Raw genomic sequence first — 16,075 nt, 5'->3', positions numbered from 1 at the left:
AGATATTAACATACATTATTTTATCTATAGCTCAGATAAGTACTTCATATAGATACTACACGTATTTCCATTGCACAGATTGGGAAACTAAAATTCAAATAATCTGACAGATTTGCTCAAACATCCACAATGATTTTTCATAATGAGAATTGGAACTCAGTGTTCTCATGACTGTGGTTCAGTAATTTACTGGCTTATTTCTCACCTGAGCTTTACAATATAACACAAATAATACAAAAACCTGCAAAGAAACCAAGTTTCCTTCTAACAATGATCATTTAATGAAAATCACTTTGTACTCTTTAAGTAGAAATGATTCCTGCCTTGCTTAGCCCTGTGGGGACACCAGCTCTCCCATGCTACTTATCACATTTTAATGAGATGGAAGGTATTCTGGCTCGAAGTCCAGTAACCTAAATACCCCTTCATGAGGCAATATAACATAATAGAACAAAATTAGGGCTTTGAGCCATGAGACCATGGTGCATCCTTGACTAAGCAACTTCTTACCTTTTTAACTATTGTGCAATCTCTATTCATCTCCCAACGTGAGTTTTTCTAGCTGAAAAATGGGAATTATACTGTTTTACATTCCTTGAATTAATGTGTTTCCATGAGAAATGCAATAGAAAGGGCTGGAGTTTTTTGTTTTTTTTTTTAGCTTCATGAGTTATTACCATAAATGATCACCGTTCTCAATTATCTGATTCAATTTATTGAGAAAAATAAAACACCCTTTATATATTGAACCACATTTTCTTCTCTAAATCATGTCCCTGTAAAATACAGAGTTCTGTATGCTTATCCTACCACATGCCCTGCCTCCCAGATCTTAGAAAGATACAGTAATATATCCTTAATGCATTAAGATAGAAAAGCAGGGGCAGCTAGGTGGCGCAGTGGATAGAGCACAGGCCCTGGAGTCAGGAGTACCTGAGTTCAAATGCGTACTCAGACACTTAACACTTACTAGCTGTGTGACCCTGGGCAAGTCACTTAACCCCAATTGCCTCACTAAAAAAAAAAAAAAAAAAAGACAGAAAAGCAGTGTTGGGAATTGTGGATTGTGATCAGAGTATAAGGGTGTGAATCCTAGCTCTCCTCATTCTTGCCCTTTGACCTTGGGTAAGTTATTCCCCTTCTTTGTTCCTCACTTTGCTAAAAAGTTGGAGGCTGTAGTAAATTATGCCCATAGTTCTGCACCTAGATTACAGACCACAAATATTCCCAGCAGTTGGATGGACAATCCATCAACAACTTTCTGGTAAAATGGAGACCTACTAGGCCTTATGACCTGCCCAACCAATGTCTTAAAATCTTCTGGGTCTTACCATTGTATGATGGAGGATGGAGTAAAACATCCTCCGTGTCTTAGAATCTAAGTTGCTATTATAATCTAGTGTCTTCTGGACCTTGCATTCTCTCTGCTACTGTTCCCTTAAGATGTGTAGGCTTTTCTATCTACTCTTCAGATGAATTCTCTCACAGATCTGTAGGTTTTTTTTTTTTTTTGGTTTCTTTTTTTAGCAATTATAATGTAAGGTCTGAACAAGCAGAGACTATGTGCTTTTTGCTATTTATATTCTCAATACTTAGCATAATGCATGGCAGATAGCAAGTACTAAAATATTTTTTTCTTCAGTTGTTCATTCATTTGTTCATTTATTCATTCCCTCCCAGGAATAAGCCTACCAATTCTGTGACCAGTTCCTTTTTTTGTTTTGGCCTGCAGAAGTGACATAGAACATGACAATTCCTGTTCCTACCCTAGGACTTATCTCTTGAGTGAAGGGGAATTTGATTGATGAAGGCCTAGACAAGATCTCTTTTTGCCACATTTCAGAAATCTGTGTTGAATGGGATTAAAGGAAATATCTCTTGTAGCCAAATGCATTTTCAAAATGTGTGCTTAGAAATAATGCCAGTTATTTTGTATCTGAAACCTGAGGTGACAGGCTTTAAATATTTTGACATTCCCTTTTTTCTCTGCCTCTCAAGGAGCAATTCTGCTTAGGAATCATTCTTACTTTGAACATTCAATAAGTAGTTTAAGTCCCTGCTTGGCACAAACCAGAAGAAAGGAAGAGTGATTATAGGAAAGTGTAGCATAAAACATAACTTTAATTGAATGCGGTATTATTGTTATTATAAACTGCAGATACTAGACTGAAAAAGTTAAAGTTCAGAAAAGAGAGATTTCTATGGAGGGTCAGTGGAAGTTAAAAGAGGGAATAGAGAGGTCCTAAATTTGAAGAGGATCCCGTGAGGTAGACTAGTCCAACAATGGGTGGCAAGATTTGGGGGAGGAAGACAATGACTTGGAACAGTGACTGGTGGGAGTTAAAGGGGGCTGCAGTGATGCTACACCTTGGTTCCTGTGTGCCTTTGTTTAGCTAATAAGTCAACAAGTTCTTGCATGAAATTCATTTTAGTAATATAGATCTTGGGCTCTGGAAGTTGATGAAATTTAGAAAGGAAGAAAGAAAGAAAGGGAGAAAGAAAGAAAGGGAGAAAGAAAGAAAGAAAGAAAGAAAGAAAGAAAGAAAGAAAGAAAGAAAGAAAGAAAGAAAGAAAGAAAGAAAGAAAGAAAGAAAGGTTAAGTGCATTATCCAGTGTTACATAGATAATTAGCTTTTGAGGATGGATTTGAATTTAGGAAAAGGAGTCTTTCTAACTACAGGAGCACCACTCTATCCACTGAACCAGGTGAGGAAGCAAATGAATTTCATAAATACTTAATATTGCTTTAGAAAATCAGTCAATTGTGGAGGATGGAGAAGTGAAATGCTTACATCAGCAAGATTGAATAAGAAACTACTGCAATAGGTAAGGGAAGTGGTGATGATGATGGCCTGAGCTAAGGTGTTGATCTTGTGAGTAGACAAAGGTGGATAAAGTTGAGTTTTTTGAAATATCATAGTTTATTACATTAAATTCCCAGAATTTGAATAAAAACTCATTGAATTCTGTAACGATTGGAATAACGCCACCTGCTGGATACTTACTGTAGAAGAGTTCTGCCCATGAAGCGAAGGTCTTTGAGGGCAAGACCAGGCATCAGGAAGTGACGCGGACGAGTGGGAGGAGGAAGGAAGAGACTGGCGCTCGGTCTCAGGCTCTTTCCTGAGGACGCTGGCGGAGAAGGGAGCTAGAAATGTGCTCTCCCTTTAATAGATAGAAATCTAGGCCTTTTTCTCTCTCTTTACCAAATTCTTATTCTCCTTAATAAATGCTTAAAAGTCTAACTCTTGCTAAAGCTTATAATTTATTGGCGACCACTCATTAGATATTTTAGACAGTTTAGCTAGAATTTTAACCCTTAACAATTCAGAAAATAATAAGGAATCATAAATTAGAAAAAAATATATATTAAAAGCAAATATATCTGTTAAGGAAATTATTCCCAAATTATATAGGATATTATGATATCTATACAAGACTGAGTCATTTCCAAAGGTTAGAAATAGTTCTCAAAAGAAAAATTGCAGAGTTTTGGAGGTGGAGCCTAGATGGCAGAGTGAAAACAGGAACTTGCCTGAACGCTCTCAAATTTCCCTCAGAAACAATATTAAATTAAGCCTCTCGACAGATTCTGGACCTATAAAACCTATATAAAAACAACCTAAAAAGGAAAAACAAACAAAAACAAAAACAAAACAAAACAAAAAAAGGATTGAAACCATTTTCTCACTTAAGATAACCAAGAAGATCTTCTGAAAAGATCTGTTTCATCTGGGTTAAAGGGTAGCATAGCCCAGCACAAAGGGTGTCAGGGTGAGCCAGCAAAAGGCTCTGTGTTAAATGTCCAAGCCAGGTTTGAACTCAGATCCTCCTGAATCCAGGGCAGGTGCTTTATCTGCTGTACCACATAGCTGCCCCTAGAACTCAACCTTAAAAGGCACAAATGAGGCTAAAATAAAAATGAAAATAAGAATAAGAAACTAAAAAGAACCATCACTATTGACAGTTATTATGGTAAAATCAGAGGAAGACAACAATGATAAAACTCCTACATGCAAAGCCTTAAATGGGAAGAAGAATTGGTCTTGCGACCAAAAAGCCCTCAAAAAATATCTTTACACATAACTAAGAAAAATTAAACATTACAATTAAAAAAATAAAATAAAAGTAAAGCAGCAAAAATAGGAAAAGAAAAATTGCAGACTCTTAACAGCTACTTAAAATATAATAAAAAAATAAAAAAAACTAGCAACGTAAAATAACTCAGATATTTCACATATGTGAAATTGACAAAGATAATAATAATCAATGTTGAAATAATTGTGAGAAGGCAAAGGAGATAGTACATTACTTTTAAATGTATAAATTGGCCCCACCATTTTCAAATTTTGTTATGGAAATAACAAAATAACAAAAATATTCCCACCCTTTAGTGCAGAAATAGTTTAGCCAGGCTCATAATCCAAAGAAGTCAATAAAAGAAAGAATATTTCCACATGGGCCAAAAGTTTGATACCTGCACTTTCTGTAGTAGAAAAAAACTGGCTATAAAATAGATGTCCATTCACTGAGGAATGGCTAAAGAAATTGTGGGACATGAATCCAATGGAATTCTGTAGTGTAAAGAATTAACTGTTATTTGAGGTTTGTATGACCTCATCTTTTAGCTAGAATTTGAAAGAAAAACCTAGACCTGCACTGGCCTGGGGCTCTGCAAACCACATGGTACTCCACCCACTGGTTTTAGCTGATGCCATGGCGCTGGCACCTCATGTCATCACCATTCGCCGATGCCTACATGTGCCTGGCAAAATGATTATGATTGGAAGCCTAGTGAGGACAGTTATGTGACTGTAAGAGCAGCCAGCCAACTGGGTGGGGGCTGTGTGGGGTTTGCTAGGAAGGGGGAGGAGAATTCTCCATTCTAGCTGGAAGCTGGAAGGCAACAGGAGCGCTGCTGTGTATTTTCAGCTGATTCCTTGGTGGTGGTGTTTTTTCAGGTTTTATAATTTTCCTTTCCCCATTTTATTTCCTTTCTCTTGATCCTACTGATCCTGTTTGTGTGTGTGTATATGTGTTTTTTAAGTTTGTTCTTGTTAAAATAAATCCTCCTCTGTTTTTAGGGATGCTGCCAGTTGCCCCAATATTGCGGCAAGCCGCTTAGCTGACACTCCCCAATTAAAAATTGGTCCCCACAGTAGTAAGTAATATTGACTAGGAAGAATTCAGGGAAGCAAAGGAAAAATAATAAAAAGAATGTAGAGGACATCCATATGTTATCCAATCCTTATAATTTTACAAATTTGACCCAAATAGGAATGATTCACAAAACCCTTGAGATTGATCCACTCTTCTGTTGTGGATCTACATTTATTGATCATTTAATCAATCAAGTGTAGTTTGTCCTTCATTCTTGGAGTTACATGATATTATGGTGATGTCATGACTTGCAGTGAATTGGATTTAAGTGAGGAGGACTATGCAAAGTCACCAACCTAACTCTCTGCTCCAGAGTCATCTTGGTCCAGTGGCAAGGTATATATAAGAATGACTGGAGAGGGCCCTGGATGTTTTAAGGCAATTGGGGTGAAGTGACTTGCCCAGAGACACATAGCTAGTAAGTATCTGAGGTCAAATTTGAACTCAGGTCCTACCAACTTCAGGGATACTACTTTATCTACTATACCATCTAGCTGCCCCAATCAATCAAGTAATATCCAAGTCAATTAATCCTTGCCCCAAAAAACGTTAGCTGTTCCATTTTTGGAGTGAAAGAAGCACTAAAGGAGGGAGGAAGGGAGAGAGAGATGCAGAGAAAGAGCTACAGGAAGAAACACAGAGAAACTTACAGAAAAAGATGAGAGAGAGAGAGAGAGAGAGAGAGAGAGAGAGAGAGAGAGAGAGAGAGAGGATGGCCCTTATTCAGAAAATGAACTTATCACATAATTTCCTCCCCTGTTTCTAATGTCTCGATCAGCAGTAAGTGACCAAAATGGAAGCATAAATGGCTTTTATTTTGATTACATCCTTAGATTAAATGAAGCTAGGAGGAAGAACTCATATACTGGATGAGTCAATTCACCCCACCTTCTTCACCATGAGGATATTCAAGAACCCAAGAAAAACCTCACATATGGCATATGGGGATTTGCAGACCTGTGTCAGTCTTGGTTATGACAAAGAAAGCCTCTATTTTTCCTATCAGCCAACTTTGGTAGATGACTTTTTTTTTTGAGGGGCAATGGGGGTTAAGTGACTTGCCCACAGTCACACAGCTAGTGTCAAGTGTCTGAGGTCAGATTTGAATTCAGGTCCTCCTGAATCCAGGGCCAGTACTTTATCCACTGTGCCACCTAGCTGCCCCCCCGCCCCGGTAGATGACTAAGAAAAACAGAAAGCAATTCTCTTGGAGGTTGGGAAGATCAAAAAATCCCAGAAGAATGAATTCCATCATAACTGTGAGATTGTGCCCTGACATTGTGTCCTTCTCACTGTTAAAATAATGAATTCAGTTAGATAATCACTTCCCTTATTGGGTCCTGTTTTCCTCTCAGCAAAGAAGCAAGTGTTGGATTATATGATCTGAAAGATTCCTTCTAGGTTGAACATGCTGTGCTTTAATCTCCCTCCCCAAAATTCTGTGCTATCTCCTTTAAGATATTTTGTATGCTTGGTGTAGGGGGAAGTTTTCTTTTCTTTTTTCTTTTTTTTTTTTGGGGGAGGGGGGGAATGAGGATCAACTGACTTGCCCAGGGTCACACAAATAAGTAAGAGTCAAGTGCCTGAGGCCAGATTTGAACTCAGGTCCTCCTGAATCTAGAGTAGGTGCTTTATCCACTTCACTTCCTAGCTGCCCCATGCACCACCTGGCTGCCCCTGGAATTTTCAATAAGTGATTATGAAGTGCTTCCTTTCTGCCAAGAACTGTGTTAAAATGCTGTTGCTATTTTTCTTCACTACTTAGATGGAATTATGGAACTAGAGAATGTTATCAGGTTAAAGCTATAAAACCATCCTCAGTCTCATCAATGGCAAACATTTTACCTAATATTTCTGCTTTCTAGGATGGCAATCTCCAGACAATAGGAACTATAGCCTTCATATAATATATGGGATAAAAAAGGAAATACTACAAATCTTCCAAATTGGTTATCCCGTATTGCTTTGCACTTTTCAGTCTACCTGCCTTTGCTCACGGTATTTTATTTTCCTTCCTAAATCGTTTTTTTTTTTCAATTTTCTGATTATAAGAATCTTACAGATCTTTTTTTTTTATTTTTTGGGCGGGGCAATGGGGGTTAAGTGACTTGCCCAGGGTCACACAGCCACTAAGTGTCAAGTGTCTGAGGCCGGATTTGAACTCAGGTACTCCTGAATCCAGGGCCGGTGCTTAATCCACTGCGCCACCTAGCCGCCCCCCAGATCTTTTAAGCATACCTTATTTCCTCCCATTTTTCTGTTTAGAATTTTATAGCAATAACTAGATTCTCATTCATTTTCTGTCTTTCTGCTGAAAATTCTAATTCAGAGTCACCAAAAGAACTACAGCAACATTCTATTTCCCATTTTTCAACAATTATTGTGTTTCTCTGATCAACTTCTTATTTGCCAGAAACTTCAAATACTGAATCATTATGATCAGTTGTTCATAGAGAAGCATTCAGCAAATGGATAAATCACCTAAGCAAAACAGTCCACTTTTGGGGAGGATTGATGGATGAAGAAGAAAGATGAGGTATTGTTCATATTTCTTGATTCAGAAGAGATCATGCTGACAGCTAACATTTTCATCAGATTTATAAAGCAATTTTGTAGCGTACATTTTTATTCACAAAATAATTCTCATGTCAGTAGCATAAGGAATGCAATAATATAATATTCTAAGAAATGTGATATAATGTACAGCATACTTTCATTTTATAGATGAGACAGAGGTCAAATGACTTGTAAAGATTCACATATTTTCTAAGAGTTGGACACAGTATTTCAATGTAGGTTATCCTGACCACAAAAATAACACTCTATCTGTACAACATCTAATATGTATACATAAACAGTGATAGGAAAAAATCCCACAAAATAAAGAATTTTGATAACATTAAATCAATAGATTTACATGAAACTATTTATTTGCATTTGAATAATATTTTTAAAACATTTATCCACTGCGGGAAAATGTGTAATATAGTTCTGATAAATCTGATTTTACACATAAAAACACATACATTGGGTTAACTATTTTTCTTTGTTAAAAAGGAAATTAAGTGGGTGTAATGTTCTGGGAAATGATTGTGGTTCAAAAGACAAAAGGCTGAAAAATTGAAACAGGTATAAAACAAACTACATGGATTACTTTATTTGGCCATATTTGTGACTATCTATGAAGTCCCCCTACCCAAACAAACACACACACACACTCTCTATCACATGCAAAAAAAACCAAAACAAACAAATCAAAACAAACAAAAACCCTTAGTTGACAGAGGAATCTTTTATTCTCTGGTAATCTCTTTCCCAAATCTCCATGCCTGAGATAGATAATAAAATTTAGAATTCTCAGGAAAATCACAGACCTGTGATTCTTCAGATACCCTTCAGATCAAAGGAACTGAAGGTGAGACTGCTAAAAAGGTCAAACGTACTTTTCTTAGATGGAATAAAATCATATTTTTTCCACTCATTCCTTTTTCAATTCTGGTACTGAAAAGAGGAGAGGCATATAGTAACTGACCTCCATGAAAGACTTTAATATTTGCAACCCTCTTTATGTATATCATTGCACCAGCACCATAATGTAGGTACCACAGGTATTCTGAGTATAGAAATTTGGAGACTGAGGCACAACCAGTACAAATGACTTTGCCCAAAATTCCACAGCTGTTAGGTTGAAGTCAGGATTTCAAACCAAGGTTCTTCCAACTGCAATTTCAACACTCTTTCCAAGAGGACATAACTCTTCTCCATTATGCATTACAATTTACCAGAAAGCACAAACAAATCCAACAAAGGTTAAGTGGGGGGCAGGGGCATTTCTCTTCTAAAAATTCTATTGCAATTGAAGGAATTCATTATTCTATTCATTTTTGTATTTAAATATTTGTAAAAATTCTCCCCTAATATCTCAGACCAAACATTCTCCTCTGTTGCATACCGTTGCTAAAGGTAACATTTTGCATAACTATCATAGATCTTGGGAAGGAACACTAGTGTACTCATCGTGTGTGAAGGTAAAGGGAAGTGCTAAGACCACATGATTATTTTGAATCAAACGATATGGTCTTGAATCTCAGCTCTACTATTTCTTACCTGGGTGAATTTTAGTAAATGATTTTTCTTTCCTGTTCCCCTACTTACTTCATAGGGAGAGGTCATATTAAATGATCGCCATAATCCTCCACCAAGAAAACAAGTCAACAGTATTCATAGCATTTGAATGGGCAAGGCATCAACAATTAATCAAGATACAGGAACCCAGGCCTTTCCACTTGACCTACCATTTTGTCCTAAAATCCTCTGACCTTACTATTTGTCCTGCCATTGCATTCTCCAAGCTTTGTCATCTGACCAACTGATATTACCCTACATTATGTCAGAAGGTATGATGGTGCTACTCTACTTTTAGGATTTCTGTGCTTTGCTATCTATTCTGAAGCTCATTCTTCTCATATATAACTTGTATCAATTAGACTATGAGCTCCACAAAAGCATGAACCACCTATCTGTTGTGTTAGTATCTTGAACACTTAGCAGAATACTTGGCAAAAAGCAAGTGCTGAAAAACAAACAAACAAATAAATGAACAAATAAACAAATGGATGAATAAATAAGTAAATGAATGAATGGATAAATAAATAAGCAATTAAATAAATAGATGAATGAATGAATAAATAAATGTATAAATGAGTAACATAATGAATGAATGCATAAATGAATGAATAACTAAGCAAACAGATTTATATAGATAAATAAGTATTTTTATTCTTCTATCCATCCATTCATTCATCCATCCAACTATCTATTCATTCATCTATTCTTTAATTCCCCAATAGATTTAAAACTTCTGATTTTATGACCAATGTAATTTGGCTTATATAGATACTAATTTAAAGTATCACTATTCCAGGCCTTCCCTGGAAATATTCCTCAATATCTTTGGTTGAACAAGGCCTTTTAAACCTGTGGTGAATTACATTGTAGGAAATGTCTTTATTTACTCTGTATATAATATGTGTATTTTCAGAATTTTTTTTTTTCTTTAGAAAAATGTCTATCAATTTATATGTCTGATATTGAAGGAGACAGACTTTTAAATTGCCTGATAATATCTTTTCTTTACATCCCCCAAGTCACACTGACTTTTAGGAATCATTCTTACTTTGAACATTTATTAAGTTGGTTAGTTCTTCTCTTTTAAATGGGAAGGGAAGTTGCAGGAGAATATGTAATAAATCTTATAATTTTATATGGATAGGAAACATCTTTTCTTATTGTAAAACATAAATACTAGGTAAAACATTAGCAGATGTTGGTAAATTGGAGACTCCAATTGAACATTACTGGGACTAACAGAGAAAGCTTGCTTTAGATTTACTAAGCCAACAATAAGAAAAAAGAGACACCAACTAGTAACAGTGACCTGCAATAAGGTGGGCTACAGTTTTGCAACACCTATACAGTTGGGAGCCTTTGGTTAGAGAATAAGTCAGTTAATCTTTAATTACAATTCATCATATGTGCCATACAGCCCATGTTTTGGAAGTTGAGTAAAACAAAGAACACTGGTTCATGCCAATATGTCATCATCACATATGTCGCCAATACTTATGTGCCAGAAGAGCAAAGATTAAAATTTACTTTAGTATACTATTAATTATCTACAATCTTGGATAACATAATACACACTATAGGAGAGATACCAATTCATTATTTTAAAAGCTACTATTAAATTTTTGTTGCATGTGCCAAACACTTTCCTAAATGCTAGAGATGAAAAGAAAGTATTGGACAATCCCTGCCTTTAGGAAGGGAGTGAGGGGAAGAGACAGACAGACAGACAGACAGAGAGAAAGAGAGAGAGACAGAGAAAGAGAGAGAGAGAGACAGAGACAGAGTGAGACAGAGAGAGATACTATGAGAGACAGAAAAAAGAGAAACATTCAGACATAGAGAAAAATTAGAGAGAGATAGACAGAAACAGAAAGATGGAAAGAGAGCAATAGATTCAAATATCTGAATAATTAAATCTTTTAGCACTAATATATTAGGTCTAATCCAGAATTTTGAATTGTTTCCAAAATTACATATTTTTGCCAAGGTGGTATATGGTAAAATAATGCATAACTCATGTTTGTTTCTCCATTTACCTATATGTTCATATACTTGCCAGTTATGTTTTTTTCTATTTCCTAATATGAAATAGCATTTTGTCAACTTTATTCTTTTGAAAAATGCATATTTTTTCATAGAGCCATGGTCAATTATAGGTCTCATTTCACCAAGTGTCAGAAACACAAAATTACCCAATTTGACTCCTTGCATAAGGACATCAAATTTTCTTGTTTACTGCTTATATTTTGGATCGGTTAGCATAGACAATTAATTTCATGAACTTTACTATTGGTCTGTTTTTTATTATTTTAATCTCTTGTGAAATTGAATTCTAGCAGTGTAATTCTATTGTTCCTGCTTTGTACTTATATTCAATGTTGTCTTAGAATATGGGATATATCTATATATCCAATTTAAATATTATAAATGTATAGCACCTATATGATAAACATGCACATTATATATATATATATATACATACATATATATATATATATTAGTGTATACACACATGTATATTACTGTTGTTTGTGTTCACTTGTTTTTATTAATGTTCTTACATTTCATGACACCATTTGGGGCTTTCTTAGCAAAGATACTGAAATGATGTATATCTTGCCACTGGCCCCGGATGGCTCTGGGAAGACAGAGTGAGGTTGATGACTTTGTATAGCTCTTCCTCACCTTAATCAATTTCACTGCAAGTCATGCTATCACCCCTCTGTCATGGTCCTCTTCAAGAAGGAAGGATAAACAACAACAATGCATTGAGGTAGAGGAACAGTGTTAGGGATATCAGATTATAAATCAGAGGATGAGAGTGTGAATCCTAGATTTCCTTTTTATTTCCTTGTGATCTTGGGAAAGTTGTTTCCCTTTTTTATTCCAAAATTTGCTTAAAATTTGGAGGTTGTAGTAAATTATGTTCCTAGTTCTCCACCTGATATAGCGAACGCAACCATAAACAGCAGTTGGATGGTCAAGCAATTAATAGCTAGTATTTCTGGTCAAATGGAGGAGCACTAGGCCTTATGGCCTGCCCAACCAGCATCTTAAAATACTCTTGGCTTTACAAACTGTACAATGGAGAATGGAGTAAAATATGCTACATGTTTTAACATCTAATTTCCTAATACAATCTAATATCTTCTAGACTTGGGCATCTTCCATACTACTATAGACTTAGTCCCTTGGGGTTTTTACATCTTCTCTGCAGCTGAATTATCTCTTTTTTTCCAATTATAATGTAACCTCTAATTGAGCAAGGACTATCTCCTTTGTCTCTTTATATACCCAATGCTTAGCATAGGTCTTGGCAAGTAGTAAGTGCTAAATGGTTGTTTTCTCTTCATTAATTCATTGATTTGTTCATTTATTCATTCCCTCTCATCTAAAACTTCTGATTCTAGGACCAGTTTATTTTGGCCTGTGGAGTGACTTACAGTATAACTATTCTGGGACTATCGCTCTAGTAAAAGAGCACATAGTTGGCTGAGGTTTAGACAAGATATCTCTCTCTCTCTCTCTCTCTCTCTCTCTCTCTCTCTCTCTCTCTCTCTCTCTCTCTCTCTCTCTCTCTGAGGCAATTGGGGTTAAGTGATTTGCCCAGGGTCACACAGCTAGTGTTAAATGTCAAGTGTCTGTAGCCGAATTTGAACTCAGGTCTTCCTGAATCCAGGGCCAATGCTCTATCCACTGTGCCACCTAGCTGCCCCTCAAGATCTCTTTTTTACCACATTTTATGAATCTAGATTATAGGAAATGTCTCTATTAGGCAAATATATTTTTAGAATTATTCTTTGAAATAATTCCAGTAAATGTATATGTCTGAAATCTTAGGAGACAGTTTCAAATAGTCACCCAATCCCTTTTTCCTCTGGTACCCAAGTCACAATTCTGTTCCGGAATCATCCTTACTTTGAACATTCATTAAGTGCTTTAAGTCCCTGCATAGAAGAAGGGAAGAAAGATTATAGTAAAATGCATTATACAATGTATGGTTTTCAATGAACATGAAGTATTAATATTATTATTATAAAATGTACATAGATTGAGAATGGTAATATTCAGAAAAGAGAGATTTCTATGGAGACTCAGTGAAAATGAAGAGAGAAAATGGAGAGAACCTAAATTTGAAGAAAATCCAGTGAGGTACACTAGGCCAACAATAAGTGGTGAAATTGGAGGCAGAAAGACAATGACTTGGAATAGTGACTGGTGGGAGGTAACGTGGGCTACAGTGATACTACACCTAGGTGCTTGGGTGGTTTTAGTTAAGTAATAAGCCAGTTATCTATTGCTTGAAATTCAATCATCTAGAACCTAGGCACTAGAATTTGATGAAATTAAAAAGAAAAAAAAATGCCAATGTATTTAGTATCATATCTGTCCTTAATACTCATGGGCCAGAGTAGGACTTATTTTAATATTGCATTCAATATGCTCAATCTTGGAGCAAAAAAACAAACAAACAAACAAAACAAAAGAAAAACAAAAGCAACCATACCATTGTATATGTCCACACATACCAAATCAATGACTTTTTTCAAAAGTATTTTAAATTACGTATCAGATTCTACCATATGTTAGGGAAACAAAGAAAAAAAATGAACATTCCCTACAGTTTACTTTCTAAATCAGAAGACAACTTATAGATAAATAACTACATTTAAGATGCATATGAAATAGATGGACAGTTATTAATAGGAAACTATTGCAGTTGTCAAGGGAAGAATAGAGGAGGGTCTGAGCTGAGGTATTGGTCTCATGAGTCAACAAAAGAGGATAAAGTTAAATGACCTTTTTTAAAGTGATAGTTTATTACATTCAATTAGCAGACATTAAAAAATGAATTTAGTTGTTTATCTTTTTTTTGAGGGGAAATGAGGGTTAAGTGACTTTCCCAGGATCACACAGCTAGTAAGTGTCAAGTGTCTGAGGTCATATTTGAGCTCAGGTCACCCTGAATCCAGGGCCAGTGCTTTATCTACTGCATCACCAAACTGTCCCCACATTTGTGCACATTTTCAATGCAATGCAAAAATAAGCAGATGTGTATTTTTATAGGAACTTTGAAATAAAAGAAAAGAAAACTAATATTTATATGTTTTGCTTATTATCTGTATATATTTTATACATATATCTATGTTTTAGTTATTATCTATAACTGATTCCCTTAGGAAGTAGTTTTCTCAGTGCAGCAATGACATCCTTATTTCTCAGACTGTATATCAGGGGATTGAACATTGGGGTCACAGTGGTGTAGAAAAGAGCAAACACTTTGACTGATCCTGCTGAGTGACTGGATTTTGGCCGCAAATAAACAATACTTCCCGAACCATAGAATAAGGCCACAACCATAAGGTGAGAGGAACAGGTAGAAAAGGCTTTAGATCTCCCTGAATTCGAAGGTAGCCTCATAATAGTGGTTATGATTTTGACATACGATGTGAGTATCAACAGAAAGGGAGTGATGACAAATGCCAATGCAGCAACATGGACAGAGACCTCTCTCTTATATGTGTCCCCACAGGCCAACTCCAGTAATGGTGGGGCATCACAGAAAATATGGTTAAGTTTGTTAGGACCACAAAAATTGAGACAGAAAATCTGATAGGTCTCCTCCACCAGTACTGGGATTCCAATCATCCAGGAAGCCACAACGAGCTGGATACATATCCTGTGATTCATGATGAGAGGATAGTAGAGAGGCTTACAGATGGCAACATAGCGGTCATAAGCCATCACAGCCAGGAGTAAGCACTCGGCCACCCCCAGGATATAAAGGAAGCAAGTTTGTATAGCACAGGCCAAGAATGAAATTGTTCTCTTCTGGGTCCAGAGATCTGCCAGCATTCTGGGAAGAGTGACTGATGTGTAACAGATTTCCAAGAAGGAAAAGTTCCCAAGGAAAAAATACATTGGAGTTTGGAGACCTGGGTCAATCTTGGTTATGACAATGAGGAGACCATTTCCTATCAGTATACTTATATAGATGCTTAAGAAAATTGCAAAAAGTAAGCCTTGAAGTTTGGGAAGATCAGAAAATCCCAGAAGAATGAATTCCACCACAACTGTGAGATTGTCCCCTGCCATTGTGTCCTTCTGACTGTAGAATCAATGAATTGAGAACCACTTAATCACTTTCCTTCTAGCATCTCAGTTTCCCTTTTAGCAAAGAAGAGATTGGATATTATGATCAGAAACATGCCTCCCAAATTTAATATATTATATTTTAATTTTCCTCCCCAACATTCTGTAACATATATTTCACTATATTCTGTAATTTTTGAGAAAAAAGTCAAGATTACTCTGTAAGTGTTTATGAAGTGCTTCCTATCTGCCAAGGGCTATATTAAAATACTGTGACCATTTTTCTTGGATATTTAGATAGAACTATGTAACCAGAGAAAGACATCTGGTAAAAATATAAAATCCTTAACCTGAATGCCAACAAGAACAACATTTAACTCCAAACATATTTATTTTGTTCTAAGAAGAAAATCTCCTAAGAGTATGAATTGTGTCCAGTCCATAGGATATAAGATAGAAAAAAAGGCTTTCTAAATAAACCAACTAAGACTTCCTTTACTCTATTGTACATTTTACTAGTATTAATTAATTTATTATTGGATTGATTTGTAATTTATAATTTTACTGCTCAGTACTTTTCGTTCTATTTTTTTTTTCATGGCATTATTTTTACATTAGAAAGCTTTCTCTAATCTTCCCAGTTTATCACACTCCCACCATTATCTAAGGGCCAGGTTATTTCTTCTCACTATTC

The 16,075-nt window shown here is 35.8% G+C and overlaps 1 protein-coding gene across 1 annotated transcript; it reads right to left on the bottom strand.

Annotated features, from left to right (window-relative positions):
* Nucleotides 1-14,445: 14,445 nt before the first annotated feature.
* On the bottom strand, nt 14,446-15,396 carry LOC122731879 (olfactory receptor 10AG1-like). Its single transcript, XM_043972132.1, has one exon. It carries the CDS (start codon nt 15,382-15,384, stop codon nt 14,446-14,448), a length of 939 nt encoding a protein of 312 aa, XP_043828067.1. The 5' UTR covers nt 15,385-15,396.
* Nucleotides 15,397-16,075: the final 679 nt, after the last annotated feature.

Source organism: Dromiciops gliroides, chromosome 6 (assembly GCF_019393635.1).
Source record: "Dromiciops gliroides isolate mDroGli1 chromosome 6, mDroGli1.pri, whole genome shotgun sequence".
Classification (NCBI taxonomy): Eukaryota; Metazoa; Chordata; class Mammalia; order Microbiotheria; family Microbiotheriidae; genus Dromiciops; species Dromiciops gliroides.
The sequence above is the reverse complement of the archived record's forward strand: the minus strand, read 5'-3'. Positions and strand labels throughout refer to the sequence as shown.

Bases quoted from the DNA above. Each gene is read 5' to 3' on its own strand.
- LOC122731879 (XM_043972132.1), bottom strand. From the start codon at position 15,384: ATGGCAGGGGACAATCTCACAGTTGTGGTGGAATTCATTCTTCTGGGA.